The sequence below is a fragment of the Macrosteles quadrilineatus genome, unplaced genomic scaffold (genome assembly GCF_028750875.1).
Source record: "Macrosteles quadrilineatus isolate MER2022 unplaced genomic scaffold, UCM_ALF_1.0 Scaffold_8__2_contigs__length_117827958, whole genome shotgun sequence".
In the NCBI taxonomy this organism is placed as follows: domain Eukaryota; kingdom Metazoa; phylum Arthropoda; class Insecta; order Hemiptera; family Cicadellidae; genus Macrosteles; species Macrosteles quadrilineatus.
Window position 1 is genome coordinate 23,345,735 of NW_026542601.1, and position 17,467 is coordinate 23,363,201.

The window sequence follows — 17,467 nt, forward strand, 5'->3', positions numbered from 1 at the left end:
CTCATGCAGAAAGTGGATGAAGAGGCAGCATTATGGTCCTCCAAATGGACAGGCCTATTTTATGATATATATTGCTTGTAGTAGATGCTACAGGGATGTACCCTGTTTTTACAGCGTTTTCCGAAAGTACAACTTTTTAATACAATACACTCAATACAGGTATCTCTGGAACTAACTGACCTAGACTTGAAATTCGTTATAGGATAGGCTACATCATTGTTGTGTTGTTATAAGTAACATTTAGACCCATTTTTATAACTGTCACATTGCTAGTTTTGGAGAAAAAAAGTAGGTCTTGTGAAATGTGTAAACTTTTTTGGTGTCTTACAAAGTTTTATAAAGTAATATATCCTTAAAACAACATACTATTTTGTCACTACTATTTTAGTCACTAAATTAAAAATTCTAAAATTGGGTCTGTTTATAAAGGGTTGATAATTTTAGCCTACAAAATTTAATGCCTTAGCTTTACAGGCTTTACACCCTTTGAAGATAAGTGTACGTAAAGATGGCAAATTTAACATTGACAAGACTGGCTCTGTTCCCGCTCCGAACAAAAAAAAAAGAAATTGTGTATTTTATAAATCTAATGATAGTATAAATATTTTTATATTCCAGAAACTATTTTCGTGGTTTAGCCTGACCACGGATGCATTGCACGACGTCCAAAATATAATTCTTGAGCTGTCTCATGGTGTCCAATATAAAATATTAGACTGTTGCACGAATTCCAAATCTCACCATGTCCAAAAGTACAGTAATTACAATAAAATAGTCTTTCTACAAACTCTGGACGTCATGATATTGGAGGCTGTGAAACAGTGCACTTTACATCATTAAAAAAGTAGCAGAGTTGTACCATATCCCATAACGTCCAGAGTGCCTGCACTCTGTGAATAGTGTTTTACCGACTACCTATTTAACCTAACCTAACCTGGTATGGAGAAATCTGGACGTTGTGCGACAGAAAACTATTGGACTATTGGATGTCGTACAACACTCCCCCTGACCACTAGTACAGCTGAGACAAGGTTAAATTCGTGAAGGGATAGGGAATGAAAATTAGGGTATCAATTCAGAAATAAAACCATTTATTTTTGCAAATAAGTTCACAAGTGTATGAATTTAATGCAACAAAAACCAGTAAGAAAAAACTGTTTTCAATCGTTTATAAAATATATTCCAAATATAATTAGGAATTTCATATCAAAGTTTCTGTACAAATCTTGTTTGAAAACAATTTTATTTCAATCATAGTAAACACATGTACAGTACCGATTGCTGAAACATGGATACATGCAATGAGAGTTTAGCTTTTTATTTCTTCCCTGCTTTTTTCCTCTTGATCAATGCCTTTCGTTGGTCTTTACTCAACTTAGTCTTCTTTCCTGCTCGTGTTCCCCTCGTTTGTGGCTTCTTGACTCCCGGTGAAACGGTTTTCTTGTCCTTGAAAAAATGTCTAGGTTAATTATTGGCAAAAAATAAATAAAAAGTAATACCTGAGAGTAAGTATTCTCTAAAAATAAATTTATTTGAAGATTTATTCACAGAGAGTAAGAAACAGAAGATACATTCAGTAATCAGTAGTACACTTAAGTGATGTCTTACACCAATCGCTGGTGTCTAGAGAAAATTTTATTTGTCCCCTCTCACCATCCCCTTCCGCTCTCCTTTCCCCCTTCGCCATCATGTACTAGACGCTCACACGGTAGGAAGACACTGTATGCTACAACTCTGCTCTACAAGTATGCTATGTGGCCATCGCTGTTCGGGCTCTGTCTTGCTCGATACTAGTATATTTCCGCCCCAACATACCAGAGCTAAAAGAACATGTTTGTTCTTCTAGCTTGTATCCTCTGTTTCTTACTTCTATGTAATTTATTTTTGCAGAGACCAATTTTACATAAGTTTAAAAGGAAAAAATCTAGGTGTAGCAAAAATCAATTAATTTCTTTTTCCAAACTAAGCTAATAAGATAAAGCCCAAATCTGCACATAAAATTTACTTAATTTTATGTGTCTTGCAGCTTTAAGGTAAAGTTCAACGGTTTTTGTGGTATTTGGTATCAAATATTTAATATAGCTACCATTTGAAACGGTTAAAGGGTTTTTATTTACATTTACCACAAAGATATTAGTCAATAAGAACATTTTTTCTAGAATTCCAACTCTGTAGCTCAAAACTGTTTAAAAGTAATCTTTGTAAAAAAAGGCACATACAGACAGACAGAACGAGACAGACATATTTTTATATAAACTTTTTGCTTATTTTGACCCAATGAGCCACTACAATACGTAAATAAATTATCTCCCCACCTTTTTGAACACCTTTTATAAACTTATCTGGGAAAATGTTGAATTTTTCTATTACCAGAATATAAATCTAAGCTATTATTATGCTTGGTTGGCTCGGCCAAATCATTAACGTAAACAGCAAAGCAATGTTTTTTAAACTTAAGCTATCCGTCTGTTCACATGTCCACCACACACATGGCTAAGCGTAGCAGCCTTCAGGATGGATCTTCTCACCAGCTCGAAATTATTTTAATCTTAAAGCTGTTAACTATCCATTAGATATGACAACAAACTTTAAGTAAAAAACAAGGACTACCGTATTTGTTCAGTGCTTGCACAGTTCCCCTAACCACCTGAAAGCTGAAAGGTAGGAACGCCCTTTGTGAAATTTACTTTGCAATAGACTCAGCTGCTCCACCAATCAAGACAACCTATATACAATGCCTTTCTATTTTCTAATCACAAAATTCTTATTATAAAGTTGTTTTAAAAATATTATGAATTGTAGAATAAGGATAGCAGCTAGCTTACCTTGAAAAAGCACAGGCAGGCCAGCCTGCACTTTTGGATTCAGAGCAAATTAAAACTTAATAAAACTAAAATAAACCCTGCTGAAATCATATAATTAGTCAATTACGTTTTTTGCACACCAGACTTACAGTTTGTTTATCCACTTGTTTACTTTTTCCCTTGGCTACAGCCACACTTGACACTTTTTTAGCTGGAGGCCCACTCTGCTTCTTAGTTACCTTGGGTTTTCTCTTTTTCTAAAATGAAAAAAAAAACAGCTTTAAGATAGTTTGAAACAAAAATAATGGCTTTTGTAATAGTTCAATTTTAAATGCTTCTAGTGGTTTGTAGGTGTTTGTGAATTGATGAAAAATTTGGCATAGTACAACAAGTGTAGGCCTACACTAAGTATAACTGTAATTAGGCCCTATCATTTAATTTGTTACAAATTTGTAATTGTGAATTTAACTTTAACACACATCAAAAACTATACTTTCATGTGAGCAAAACACAATACCCCCCGCCACAGCAAACCTGCCTACTAAGCGAATTTCCATTTATCTGGATGGATTTCTAGTAAAACAGTCCCTTCAAATTATCAAATTATTTTAAATTACCTTAGGCCTACCTGTAGCAGCAAACCTAATTAATGTACTTAGGTTTGCTGGTACAGGGAAGGTATTGAGGGGAATTTTAAATATACATTTTTTTAAAATAAGGTATCTCTATAAGGCTAGGCGCACACGAGCGATTATTTTGAGGCGACTATTTCATCGGCCTATCTGTGCATCATGTATTTGAATGGAAGCACGCGCACACAGGCGATCGAAAATTGCGCCGATTTTAAAATCTGGGTTTTGCCACAGATTTGTAGGCGAGGCGATTGTCGCCCGAAAATCTGTAACGTACAGATTGTTATCAGTCCGCGCACACAGTCGACTAAAAAATCGGCCAGTCGCTTGTTGTTCTCCACAGGATTTAGTGAACTTCAGTGAGAGTTGTGTTGTTTTCTTTGCTAAAAAAATGCCACAGCTGTTAAAATAAAAACTGAAACTTTCAACAGACATTCTATAGTAATTAAAGAACTTTTTACTTTCATCACGTAAAGTAATAGTTTATAAAACTGTCGATTTAAAAGTCTCTGACTTACTATCGGATGAACCCAATATTTAAGTTGTCTTCTTTTTTTCTTTGATCTAATTAGAAGAGCACAAACACAGGTTAATTCAACAAAGTCCATTTTAGGATAGCTTAAACGCACTCAAAAAATCGCCACGTGTGCGGCTAGACATAAATCAAGGGCAATTTATTTTTGGCCGATTTTTTTATCGGCCAATCAAAAAATCTACCGTGTGCGCCAGGCCTAACCATTAGGTATACAAGAACGTCTCAATATACAAAATAACTTCTTTTTTAAGCTCTATAAAATGGTTTGGAAAGAAACTGTAAAATTTTAGGTTTTTGTAGTAAAAAATTTGAAAAATGAATTTTTACCCCATAAATTCCCGTTCCCTTAGTCTGATCATGCTGATTCGTGAGCTTGTTCAAATAAACATTCAAAATCGGATCATTTTTGCTTGAGTTATCGCCCTATTGGACACACACATATATGTTTATAAATTTGAATGGAAGGTGTTATACATGTGTATATGGAATATTCTCTAAAAACAAGAAAATACTGACCCTATCTACTTCAATGTTAAATATTCTAAAATTCAAACTTGTTTGATGCCTACCCCAGCCTTAGGAACAATTTCACTCTCATCTTCACTTTCTTCATCTTCTTCATCTTCCTCTTCCTCTTCATCCTCGTCCTGCATCTTGTTCTTTTTTGTTTTTGCCTTCTCGTTCTGATATTTATTCATCAGTTTCCTCTCCATAGCTTCTGTTATTGCATCTCCCTCGTCTTCACTGTCTTCACCATCTTTTTCCTCGTTCTTCTCCTCATCGCTACTCTCGTCATATTTCACCGTCTTTGAAGACTCCATGTACTTCTTTGCTTCCTCCAGTATCTCATCATCTTTAGAATCCTGTAATAGTTTAACATATTTAGTGATAAAACATTTTATTCTGTAATAGCGCATGGCCAATCAGATACTCATCTCCAAGAAATAACAAATAATGCATCCTTTACACTTTCAAAGATTACTTTGTAGCTAAAGATTTACGGTTAAGGATATTATAATATGAAAATTAAATGTATGTTTAAGGCAGATTAGATGTCAGGGGTTCTACTGTATTATGAATTTTTGTATTACTAGCTGTAACCATCACATAATTTATAATTTAACTATAACTTTTTGTATTACTAGCTCAGCCAGAAACAAAAAAGTGTCATTTATTTTAGGTAATTTTTATTACAACCTATTTCCCTTGACTCTCTTTAAACTCACATCAAGATTAAAAAAACATTTAAGTAACTCATTGAAATGTTGATTCTCAATTTTAAAAACATTTACAAACGTTTCACCGGAGCTATATCCGAAACATAGACTCACATCAACATTGGCCTCCTCCGCCACCTTCTTGAGCATGACGTTGCCGTCGTGGGCGACGACCACGTTGTATCCCAGCATGGTGGACAGCTCGTCCTCTACTGGCTGCGGCCTGCGACTAACCTCCACTGGGATCTTAACCTCATTGGGCGACACTAAAGCCATCACAACAATCTTACTTAGACAACACTAAATGGACTTTAACATTTTTTCATCTTTAAAAGAGGCTGTGTAAGATTTTACACAGCCTCTTTTTTATCATTATGCTATATTATGATTATAACATATTGTTAGGTAGTTTTCTAGTTTTAAATAGTGTAAACAGTTTTATCAGAAAATAAATCGGTTTTTGGAGAGAAAAATAACTAGGCCTAACTAAAATAAAAATAAAACAGAATTTCTTCTAAATTATAAATTAAAAGATTGTATTACCGTATGGGCTAACATCATGGCTACCCTTGAGTTTCAACTGCGATTACTTTGGAGACAGAGCCCAGAAATCAATATTACAATTCGGTGACAATGTTTCACAACCCAAAATTGGATAAATTTAAAGATGGCTAAGAATAACTTACTAATAGAAAGGAAAAGGTGCAATAGTCAGGAAAATACTATATTTAAGTACAAATTCCAAACTAGAAAAAGAACTTTACATTCCAAATAGGAAACAATATCAAGGCTTCAGTCTTTGGGCTATACAGCTCCTCCAATGGGATCCTGCCTCCAAAAAACCACAGTTGTGTAATGGTTTGAATATATTTCCTCACAATTGGTGCTATTTGATGGGAAATGTTTGCTTCATAATGGACAACTTAAAAGACTTAATAAAGAAACAATTGATGCTATTTTTGATTTTTCTTAGTCTTAACACAGCTATGTTACTGTAAACACCTGCAGTGTAACTGACACTCGAGATAATGTAGACCGATTGGGGACAGCAAATCCAAGCAGGGTTGGGTTTGAAACAATCAGTTTGTCAGTATTGTATACAGATTGTCACTCACACAAAGACATGTAGACAGGCAGAGATGTACTCTTGGCCGTCTTAACTGTGAGACAACGGATGTTCTTCCATCCTCCAGGAAACATTGTCTCCAAGGACTTGGCTACTTCTACGATGTTTGTGGCTACCTCACTACCGCTCATCTTGGTATGTCCGACCTATTGAAAGAAAGTTATATCTTAGTAATGTAATAAATGCTAGCCTATATAATAACTATAAGACATAGAAAATTTTTTAAATTTATTTTTTAATTTTTACTGACTTGGTTGTCAAATTCACAGTTTATCCACAATTTTATGGAAATTTTTACATATTTTTTTATTAAGTTTGTTAAGGTTTTCATAGTTTAATGGGTAAACCTACTCTGTTAACTGTTGACTGCCATGTGTCCATGATTAAGAACTTGGGGACCAGCAATACCAATGCCGAAATGCAGATCTTGAAAACATTTGTTAATGATTTTGGTGAGAAAGTTAATTTAATACATATGATTTCAAAAAATTAAAACTGATTTTATGATCACAGTTTTAACAAGTCCAAAAGTCCTGCCTTAAAATGTTAATGCTGTTTACCTGCACCAGAGAACAATGTCCATTGGATTTCACTGTCATCTGGGTCTTGCACACTGCGTCTCTTAGGTGCTTCTTTAACCTAAGTTTCTTCATAGTGAGATTCACAGGGATTGGCATTCTGCAATCACGAGAATATTAGAAATAAGAAGTCCAGCTATTACACTATCAACTTTGCAAACTCCTATGTCATGTTTTGCCCTTTCTTTTCCAAATCTTATTTCTTTATACAAATTTGTCTCAGACTGGAGGATTTCATAGTGTTTAAACGCCATGTCCAAAGATAAAAAAGCCTAAAGGATATTTTGAAATTTGTCTCTTTTAGAGTACTACAAAGTACATATAATTTGATCATTGTCAATAAATGAATGAATCACAATTATTAAATTAATACTTGAATACTTTTGACCTATCACAAAGATGATGATTTTGTTTGGCTTGGGTTAGGTTGGGTTGCATTATACACACATAAAGAAATTACTTTATTTACCACACAGTATTTACCGTGTTTCATTATGATATGTAGCTCCTGCAATAATCTACATAAGGTGAAAAAAACAGTCAAAAAAAACAAACCTGGCTTTTAGACCAAACTTCTGTAATATTTGATCTCATTTGACTTACTTGCGTTTGTACATAACAGCTCTGCCAAGGACAGATGGCAATGACTTGAGAATTCTTGAGTCGGCTAGAATGATGTCAAACTGGTCCACTAGTTTCTGCCTCATCTCGTATTGTGAATACTCCTTCCTGATCATCCTAATCGGCATCACCTAATAACACAAAAAAAAAACTTGTAATTGTTAAACCTGTTATAGTGTAAAGATTCTGTTCAATATTTAACATATTTAAAGAAATAAATATATAGGTACTTACTGTCTTCGCAATCCTTGTTTGGTTATAACGCTAAGGCCGTTTCGGAGATTGCTCCATCGTAGGGTGTAGTCGTACACTAAGCTCAAATACTGTGGTTGTAATATATACAGTTATTAATACCTCAAGAAGCAGCCAGGGAAATATTTTGGTTTGTTGTGGTGGCTGCACTGTATTTGGAGATGACGTGGCGTCCCCTCTACCGATGCTCGTTCTCAGTCCCGCGTCATATGCTTACAAGGTTAGTCGACTTGAATATTATAGTGCCGGGTTCAAAATGTTCAAGATCAAAATGTTTCTATTTCGTGATCTCTTCCCGTTGCAAAGCACGGGTACAACAGCTAGTATTTTATAAGTTCAGCAAGTATGGTATAGGTGGGAAAGCTTTGGAATGTCATTTTGCAAAGACAGGATGCAGGTAGTAAAAATAGACAACAATTTGAGTGGTGTACTTAAATTAGAACATGAGACACCTCAAGGAGGGGTTCTAGGGCCTGCAATTTTTCTTATTTATATAAATGATTTGTTAATTTTAATTTTGAATTTAAATTCACAAATTTTTGTTTATGCTGATGATACAGCACTTGTATGTTCTTCTTACAACAAGAATTCTTTAAGGCTAAAAGTAAACAGTGATTTGGAAAAAAATTCACAGTGGCTGGTGAGTAATAAACTAGTGATAAATACAGAAAAACTCAAATGCATATTGTTCTTTGACCAAAGTATTCCAAAAGAGTTTTTGCGTAAGGTAAAGGATGTTTCTATAACTTTAGAATTATTTAAAAAATATGCATGTTAAAAATATCTTAAAACTATTATGAATGTACCTATTTAAGCGTATTTTTGGATAGCTATATTGTGCACGTTTTATAATTAATTGTAAAAAAAGAAAGAATTGTTATAGGCTAGATTGTTAAAAGTGAAAAAAGTGATGTGACTTACCTAATATTGAAGAAAGGAACAATAGACGTTATAATGATTTAGGCTGCCAGACAGCTATTCTGTACTAAACATAATGTATTTTTTCCCGCACGAACCCTGCGTGGTTCATGGGAGTATCTGTATTTACATCTTATGCAGAAAATAAAGATTTTTGAACTGTGAACTGTGAGAGATGGGCCCTCATACTTTCAGCCTATAATTTTGAAGTGAAGTTTCGACGCGGTGCTGACTTGCCGCATGCAGATGCACTATCCAGACTGCCCCTGCCGGACGACCGAACTCTGGAGCTGGAGACCAACCACGTGTCACATGTAGACACCTGTGTGCAAGTATTCAACTGCTCTGAATTGGTGAGTGATGCGCCCATTACCTCTAAGGATATTTTTAGGCTAACTGACAAGGATCCTGTGTTGTCTAAGGTTCGAGATTTCATCTGGCATGGCTGGCCAGATGTTAAGGATGTTGAGTTACTAGACTTTTATAGAAGGAGGGAAGAATTATCGGTGGATAATAATTGTGTGATTTGGGGTGCTAGGGTGGTTGTGCCTGAAAAACTTTGTAATGCGGTGATCCGGCTGCTGCACGACCAGCACCAGGGAATCAACCGTATGAAAATTCTGGCTAGGAGCTATGTTTGGTGGCCTGGTTTAGACAAATGTATAGAGGATGCAGTTTCAGCTTGTCATGTGTGTCAATGTACCAGAAATGCAGTTGCAAAAGTTCCCTTGCAGCCGTGGCCTCTAACTACATGTAGGTGGCAAAGAATTCATATAGATTATGCCGAAGAGCCGCAAACTAAACAACAGTTGTTAATAGTAGTGGACAGCTTCTCTAAGTGGCTCGAGGTCTTTATCATGAAGTCGACCACTTCTGCTAAAACCATTGAAAGGTTGCGATCCTTGTTTGCATCGTTTGGGTTACCCCAGGAATTGGTGAGTGACAATGCTCCTAATTTTACAAGCACCGAGTTTAAAGAAATCCTGAGAAATAATGGCGTGAAATTCACATTGTCTCCACCATACCACCCAGCCTCGAACGGAGCTGCGGAAAGATGTGTGCAAGAGGTGAAAAAGAATCTCAAGCGACAAGTCCTGGCGGAAGGTTCTACAGCTGTGTCACTGCAGCATAAAATAGATAATTTCTTATTTGTATATAGGAATACACCCAGTACTGTAACCGGATTGTCTCCGGCCGAGCTCTTTCTTCAGTGGAAGCCAAGAACCAAATTGGCTTTGTTGAAACTCAGCTTAATGTCACAGATTGAGAAGAGGAAGGAAATGCAGAAGAATTCCGCTGACAGACATTGCGGTAGTTTTAGGTCTTTTGTGGAAGGGGAAAATGTACTGGTCAAAACAGTGCGACAAGAACAAGTGTCATAGGTCCCTGGTAGAATCTTGGAGAAACGTAGTGCTGTCATATATGTAGTCAAGGTGTTGGGAAAAACAAGGTTTTGCCATGCGGATCACCTCAAGCATAGCCAGTTAGAGGAGAAGAAGAAGGAATCATGATTAATAGGCCTATGCAACAATCTCCTGTGAAAACCACTCCAGTCAAGTCGCCTATGAGGATGTCGCCTCAACCATCTCCCGAGCCTCCTAAGCAACCAACTCCAAGGAGGTCCCCGGAAAGAGTGAGCATTCCCGACTTCTCGTCAGCTCAAGTGGATCAAGAGGTAGTATATACCAGCGTACAGTGCAGCCCATCACCAAAACTTCGAAGATCCCAAAGAACCGTACGGAAGCCGAAGAAACTTGACTTGTAGTAAAATTAGGCCTACTGAAATTAGAAGATTTTTAGTTTATTTTTGAAAGAGTTTTATAAGTTGGTTTAGTAGAGACAATTTAAACTGAGTTATTAATGAAATGACTGGAGTATAAGTTTTGTTGAGATATTTTATTTTAATTAAAACGAGGTGTTAGCCCGTCCTATGTACGGGAATTCAGTAGTCAGTTAAAACCGTGTACAATTCAGATCAGCTAGTTTACACATATAAAGACAAAGTTTCTTGCAGTTTTAATGTGAAAATCATCTTGTAAACAAAGGTTGTGTGACCAAGTATGTTTTTATTCCATCATAGGCCTATACGATATGCATTTTAAATCCGATAATTTTACAATAAAACAGCAATTCTGCAATTTTTACGATGTGAAAAGCGTTGAAGTGAGATTTGCAGCCGATTCGCACAAACGCACACTGATTATAAGTAGTCTACAGTAGAGAGTAATAGTCAATTGAGAAGTGCATAGACCTAGTCAACGATACCACCTTCTTCCATACCATACCTGCCTCTTCCATAATTATTATCACCACAATACAACTACTATACACAATTTCCAGTAGGTCTGAATAGAAACGACCTAAAATAAAACGATAATATCCAATGAAATTCACAGTACACATAATTTAACTTTGGTGTCCTAACATCAAAACTAATCATCACACCTAATTTCGCTGCATTAATTGCTAAATAAATAAGAGTAAATAAAGAAAAGTAAAAACAATAACAGTTTGTTTTGAAACAGCTGTTTGGTTCAAATAACATTCATTTGAAAAAAAGAACTGGTCACATGTAGCAGGAATATAAAAAGTAAACACGCTAGTAAAGCTAATGACGTAATTGTCAATGTTTATTATCCATACCGTTATCAGTTCTATCCTTGATAATTAATTACCCACCCTCATTGAATAAATGTACATCGTAATTTCCCGTATTAGTTAATTTAAACTACAATGTATTCGTAGTTGAAATAAAAGTGATATTTTCTCGTTTGGGGGCGCTGATATAGGCACCCCCAAACGTTCACAACTGAACACGATTTCATAAAAAGATGGTTTGTCTAATTGCAGTATCCTAGGTCAATTTTGACGTTGTGTTCAATCTATGTTATCCATCTTTGTATAAAACCCGGCTGAGGTTGTGGTGGCAATTTAAAATGATGACGTGATTCCTGATTATTCTTGATCTTATTTTTATGACATCAAATATTTCCGGGCCTAATCCAAACAAAGTTAAAGCAGACAAACATGAATTGTAAACAAAAAGCTACCATGAAGAATTAAAACATGTAAACATTGTTATTTTTCCAATCTTTCCTTGAAAAGTGGAGCAGTAAAATAATATGCATTTATCCTTTTTTATTAAGACTCGTGTACAGAGCCTCGATTTTTACTGTGGTTTAATTAATTTTGGTCTAAACTAGGGCCTATTTTAAACTGTGGTCTAATTAGCTCTATTAATCTTACTTATTTCCTATAATCAATGACAAAATAAGAGTAAATAAAATAACCTCATAGTTCCATAGTTTAGGATTTAACCAGCTGTTAGTTCAAACAAATTATATTGCTCTAAAACAAATCGAAGATTATAAAGATTGCTTTAAAAAATAATTTGAACATCCTAGTATTTTACTATGTATATTTAATTAATCTGTCATCCTCTTACAGAAGAATTGAAATTATCAATGATTAGCATTACACATAGTATAAATAAGTCAACCCTAAGTATGTCTTTACATTTTTATCCAAATGCTGAATTTGTGACACAAAAGCTGAATGTTTACAGCTGTTATGTCAAGCAAATTATTTTATCCCAAAAGCTAGTTTAGAATCTTAGCGTCGGCTGCTAGACTTTTTAAAAATTAAACTTAATTTCTAAAAAACTGGGACCCTAAACTAAAATTATGGCTTCGACATTCCCTAGTTCTTAAAATTATCTTTCTTTCAACACAAAAATCGTGAAAATCCGTCGAGTGGTTGATTCAGAATCGTGAAATAAAAAAACACTGTTTCGTTTTAATATTATAGATGTTTGGATTGGCCTTGGACTATTTTGAGCTAAGCCAGAGGATAAGTATTTTATTTTGGGGCGAGTGTTATATATAGAGTTATTAGTACCTCAAGAAGCAGCCAGGGAAATATTTTAGTTTGTTGTGGTGGCTACACTGTATTTGGAGATGACGTCGCGTCCCCTCTACCGATGCTCGTTCTCAGTCCCGCGTCATATGTTTACAAGTTTAGTCGACTTGAATATTATAGTGCCGGGTTCTTTGAGCGTTCTTATTCTATTAGTACTAAGTATTACAGTAGAACTCTGATTATCCGAATCAATTGGGACCAGACCTCATTCGGATAATAAAAAATTCGGATAATCAGAGTTTTACAGGAATTCCAGGAATTTCCAAGAAAAATCCTCATTTCCGGTACTAAATGAATTTGTAATTAATAATAAATGAAATCAGAACATTTTTACAGTATACAATGCTCTTAGCACAAGTGTTCTAAACTTGTTCTTAATAACAATTCTTTGATATTTTCCAAACCTTATTATTCCTGTAGCTTTACATGATTAAAATTGTTGAAATAAGCCATTCGGATAATCGGCGATTCGGTTAATTGGAGTTCGGATAATTGGAGTTCTACTGTAGTTACTAAAGTGGTATTTACATTTTTCACTGGATTTATTTTTTTTCATTGCGACAATTAATAAATAGTAGCCTACGTATATACAACACGAGACACAACACAAAACTGATGACCGAGTCAGTCACCAGTTTTATAGCTGTGCACGTACGATAATCGGCGACGATAGAGTAATCTACGAAACGGCCGTAGTGTTATAACCAAACAAGGATTGTGAAGACAGTAAGTACCTATATATTTTTATTTATATACCTGCAATCTGCCACACCGATAAAGATTTTAAATTGTAGAGCAAAACCACATCTACAAGTCTGGGAAAGGGTGACCAGGAATGCAAGGATCATGTAGGCCGACGGATCGAATAAGCAGTACATGATCCACATCATAGAAACGACTATGAGAAGAATTTAATGAACTGCCAGGCTTATGTGGAGCCCTGAGTAAGTGATGTTAATAAAAACTTGCATTGGATAACTTATGTTTGCTCAACATCCCATCGTACCTTTTTAGCCAAGTAAATGAGCAATATTTAAGGTTGGCTATTACATTATTTTTTTAACCTAAAATATAAAAAATCAAACAGTCATTCCAAAGTATTTTCAAATTTTAATTCCTATATGGATGGAAGAAAACCACATTAGATTTAGTATTGTATTAAAATGAGACTAAAACAGCAAATAAACTTGCAAGATTGACTTTTAAAATGTGTGTAGGTATACCTTGTTGATGAAATTGATTTCAAGGTCTGCCAGGAACTCCTCATAGTGTTCCACTGCCTTTTCTGGATATATCTTCTGGCCTTTGAGATCAGCTGTGATCAACAGAACATCGGAGGAGGAGTCTGCCAGTGGATGAGGAAGTTTGCTGCAACACTTACTACATGTCATTACTGGGCAAAATTAATATAAAATAGAACTTTGTCTTAACCTCAAAAAAGTCTAGTCAATTGATTGTAAACACATTAGGTTAATAAGTACCTACGGTAGATGTTTTATTTATTTTTATCTTTAGCAAAATTTAAAGAAATCTATAGATAATTATATCACAATATACTGCCAAAAGATTTTATTTTATTCCTTGGGGCATAATTAATGCAGGAACATTCAGGGCCGCTTCAATAATCAAGAGGGTTTAGGTTTTGGGGGGCACAAGGAAGAGAAAGATTCCCCCACAAGGTAGCCTAGGTGGAGAAGGGGGAGATTATCTCTCGGGCCCATAGGACACTACATGTACAAACCGCGGTCCTGGGAACACTGTGCCAAAAGATTAAAAAACACTTATTTTTACCATCAATATAATGAGTAGGGCCTACCGGTAGCCTATTGTTAATACTGTTTTCATAAGACAAACTGAACAAAGTGTCAATAATCCTATGAGAGATAGGCGTGCATTTTTAATTATTTTATTTTGTGTTATTTGTACTCTTATTTTATCTTCAGATGCAAAAGAATTTACTTACAACCGTAGCTGTTTTGTAGGACATATAGGTATTTTAATACATTCCACTTGTAAAAATATTGGTTCGCCCACATCTAAAATTTCTGGTTTAGAATTTTTACTGGAACCATTAAGCAGCTTCAGCAAACCTTCGGTTATTGGTGTCACCTGAAATATTAAAATAGTTAGGTACCGTACCCTGTGACATAATTACTAAGGTGTAGGCTAACTCTTTTTCTTACTAAGTTAGAAAGCGGCTGAAGGGAGCCTCTCGGGATGATAATGATCACATCAATGTTTCTCACGACTCAGGTAATCAAATTCGTCTGCTACTTTCTTTGCTGGCGTGTGATGTACAGCCATCGGTGTTCATGGCTTAGTGAATAGAGTACTCGGCTGATGAGCACGAGGTATCTAGATCAAATCCCATTGGTGACACTTAACTTTTTGTCAAAGATTTTGCTTGGAATGCCATTTCTTCTTAACTGTACATCTTTAGTTATATGGTAATTTGAAGTATTTATAATTTTATTTTATGAACATAATTTAACCTTCATTCGATTATTTCATTACCAGTATCAGAAAGTTTGGTTAGTTAGGTAAGGTTGTGACAGTAGGTGTGATGACGTCATTGTTTCATCTTGCTTCATCCCAAAAAGGCTCACTTCAGCTGCTCCGTACTACGTTAGCCTATCAAATAACTTAAGTGGATGAAGTTAACTATGGAAAATTTCTTGAATTAAAGTTTGAATTCACTTGAACTACCTAACTTAATTCGTTCTTGTTTGTTAGTAAGTTAAAACACACAGCTAAGTTATAAGCTTACAATGCTTACCTTGGAAACTTTCAATTTGCATTTTTCTAGGTCTAGGCCTACTCCAGGTTTAGGCCTATCATTATTTCCCTTTTTAATATCCTCAACAGTTAGGGATGGCTTGATATTATCTATCAGCTTTGTCTTTCTATTTTTTAATTTGAAAGTCGATTGCACCTCTAATTTTGTGTTTGAAGGCTTCAGTTTACTTTTGGAACATTTTTCCTCATCTTCATCTTTTATTTCACTTTTTATTTTTTCTTGAGATTTTCCAAAGTCAAACAATGTTGAAATCCTTTGACTCGATTTAGATTTCTGACAATGATCCGTGTTTGCATTGTCATTTACAACCATAGAAGCATTTCTACTTCTGCGAATATTCTGACTATCTACACTTTTAAGAGATTTCTTCTGTTTGGGGGACTTTTTCTTTGAAGTGTTATGAAACTCTACACTGTCACTATATTGTGAGGTTAATCCTTCATTGATTTCTTCCTTAACAAGTTTCAATTTGTTTTTATTTAGGCCTATATGAGTGGTCCCCTCAGCCGGCGTCTTACTAGAAGTTTTGAATTTCCTAGGTTTAAGTAATTTGGATGAGGGTAATGCATTTTTCTTCTTGTTAGAGATGATTGAGGAAACCTTAACCATCGTTTTTACAAAACAAACAACCTAAAACCTAGCTTAAGCCTACCCTTTGAATAGCTGTTACAGCAGTTTAGAACTTATTTAAATCAGTACACAGTATAAAAAAGCTCTAAAATAAGTTAATAGGCTATATCTCAATAAGATATAAATGAAACAAAAGTGGAACTTTGATATTGCTACATCAACCAATAGATTTCATACACTTCTCAATTCAATGTAATAGATAAAGATAACCTCAATCACAAGTCTCACATGTCACAAAACTTCCATTTGACTTGAAAAAGAAAACAAAATGTAAATGTGCTCGCCTGCTCGGTTCGGTTCGGTGCTACGGTGCTGCGCTCTGCTCTGAGGTTTGTGTTTGTAGGTGTTTTTTCTAGTCTGCAAATTGGCCAGCTTAGCTTTACTATGCAACTTTGTTGTTCAATATTCATAGGCTGCTGACCATGTTTAACATTAAATTACACAGAAGGTTTTAGTTTACATTAACTTGGTAATTGATTATGCAATCTAATAAAAAGGTTGACGTTGTATCGTAACAAGACCAGTGATTGAACTGTTCCCTTTTGAACGCGTAAAAAAATGCTACTGGTGTAGAAAATAAACTTTTCATTTACATTTTGTAGTACTATATGTGCACAGTTATATCATTGAATAAATAAACACCACTTATGTTGTTTATATATTCTATGGTTACATTGGTCTTGTTACACAACGTCAACCTTTTTATTAGATGGCATAATCAATTACCAAGTTAATGTAAACTAAAACCTTCTGTGTAATTTAATGTTAAACATGGTCAGCAGCCTATGAATATTAATTATTGTCTTAATTCTAAAATATTGAAACTAGCTGCACCTTTTATTGTTGAAGTGCTGACATACTTGATAAATATGTGTATTGATAATTGTGTTTTTCCTCAATGTTTGAAGATCTCAAAGATTGTTCCAGTATACAAAAAGGGAGATAAGTCTGATTATAACAACTAGGTGGCGTTCGCAGAGGCATCCACAAAATTGAGCGGAGTCATCAAGGGTTCATATTATATTGTTTTTGTCATACTGCAGTAAAATCGGTCGTTTTTAATACGTGCGTTGCGGGTATAATGTAGCATTTTTACTCTTTAGGGAGTAAAAATAGTTTTTAGCCTCTATGGAGTAAAAATCAGCTGTTGTCAACTCAGTTGTAAATTTCTATTGTAAACGACTGCATGTATCGAAATATGTATCGATTCGTGCTTCGTAATCATTTTAACCCACAGTCTACAGTCTCTTCACATAGCATTTTAGCATTGCAGATACATCAATCCTTTCCCTCACTCAACACTTCTCACCTTTACTACTTCCTTAACCACCCCCTACGTCGTGGACCTGTTTCCCTCTCTTCCCATAGCCTTTTAGGATTACAGATACATTAATGCAATTGCCAAAGACAGTTCCCACACTCAGCACTGCCAGCCTTTA

General features: G+C 35.1%; 1 protein-coding gene across 1 annotated transcript; it reads right to left on the reverse strand.

The window, feature by feature from the left end:
• Positions 1–1,074: 1,074 nt before the first annotated feature.
• On the reverse strand, positions 1,075–16,270 carry LOC129001663 (ribosomal L1 domain-containing protein 1-like). The gene is made up of 10 exons (XM_054429038.1): positions 15,378–16,270; positions 14,565–14,710; positions 13,825–13,969; positions 7,496–7,644; positions 6,875–6,992; positions 6,304–6,460; positions 5,303–5,454; positions 4,541–4,834; positions 2,954–3,061; positions 1,075–1,446 (listed from the first exon to the last, which is right to left on the reverse strand). Exons 1-10 carry the CDS (start codon positions 16,005–16,007, stop codon positions 1,318–1,320), a joined length of 2,028 nt encoding a protein of 675 aa, XP_054285013.1. The 5' UTR covers positions 16,008–16,270; the 3' UTR covers positions 1,075–1,317.
• Between the last annotated feature and the right edge of the window lie 1,197 nt (positions 16,271–17,467).

What these genes read in the sequence shown, in the direction of transcription:
- LOC129001663 (XM_054429038.1), bottom strand. Translation starts at nt 16,007, where the DNA reads ATGGTTAAGGTTTCCTCAATCATCTCTAACAAGAAGAAAAATGCATTA. An exon ending in GCTGTTATGTACAAACGCAA is followed by an intron (nt 6,993 to 7,495) that starts GTAAGTCAAATG and finishes TCGTGATTGCAG; the next exon opens with AATGCCAATCCCTGTGAATC. An exon ending in AAATTGTTCCTAAGGCTGGG is followed by an intron (nt 3,062 to 4,540) that starts GTAGGCATCAAA and finishes TTTTCATTTTAG; the next exon opens with AAAAAGAGAAAACCCAAGGT.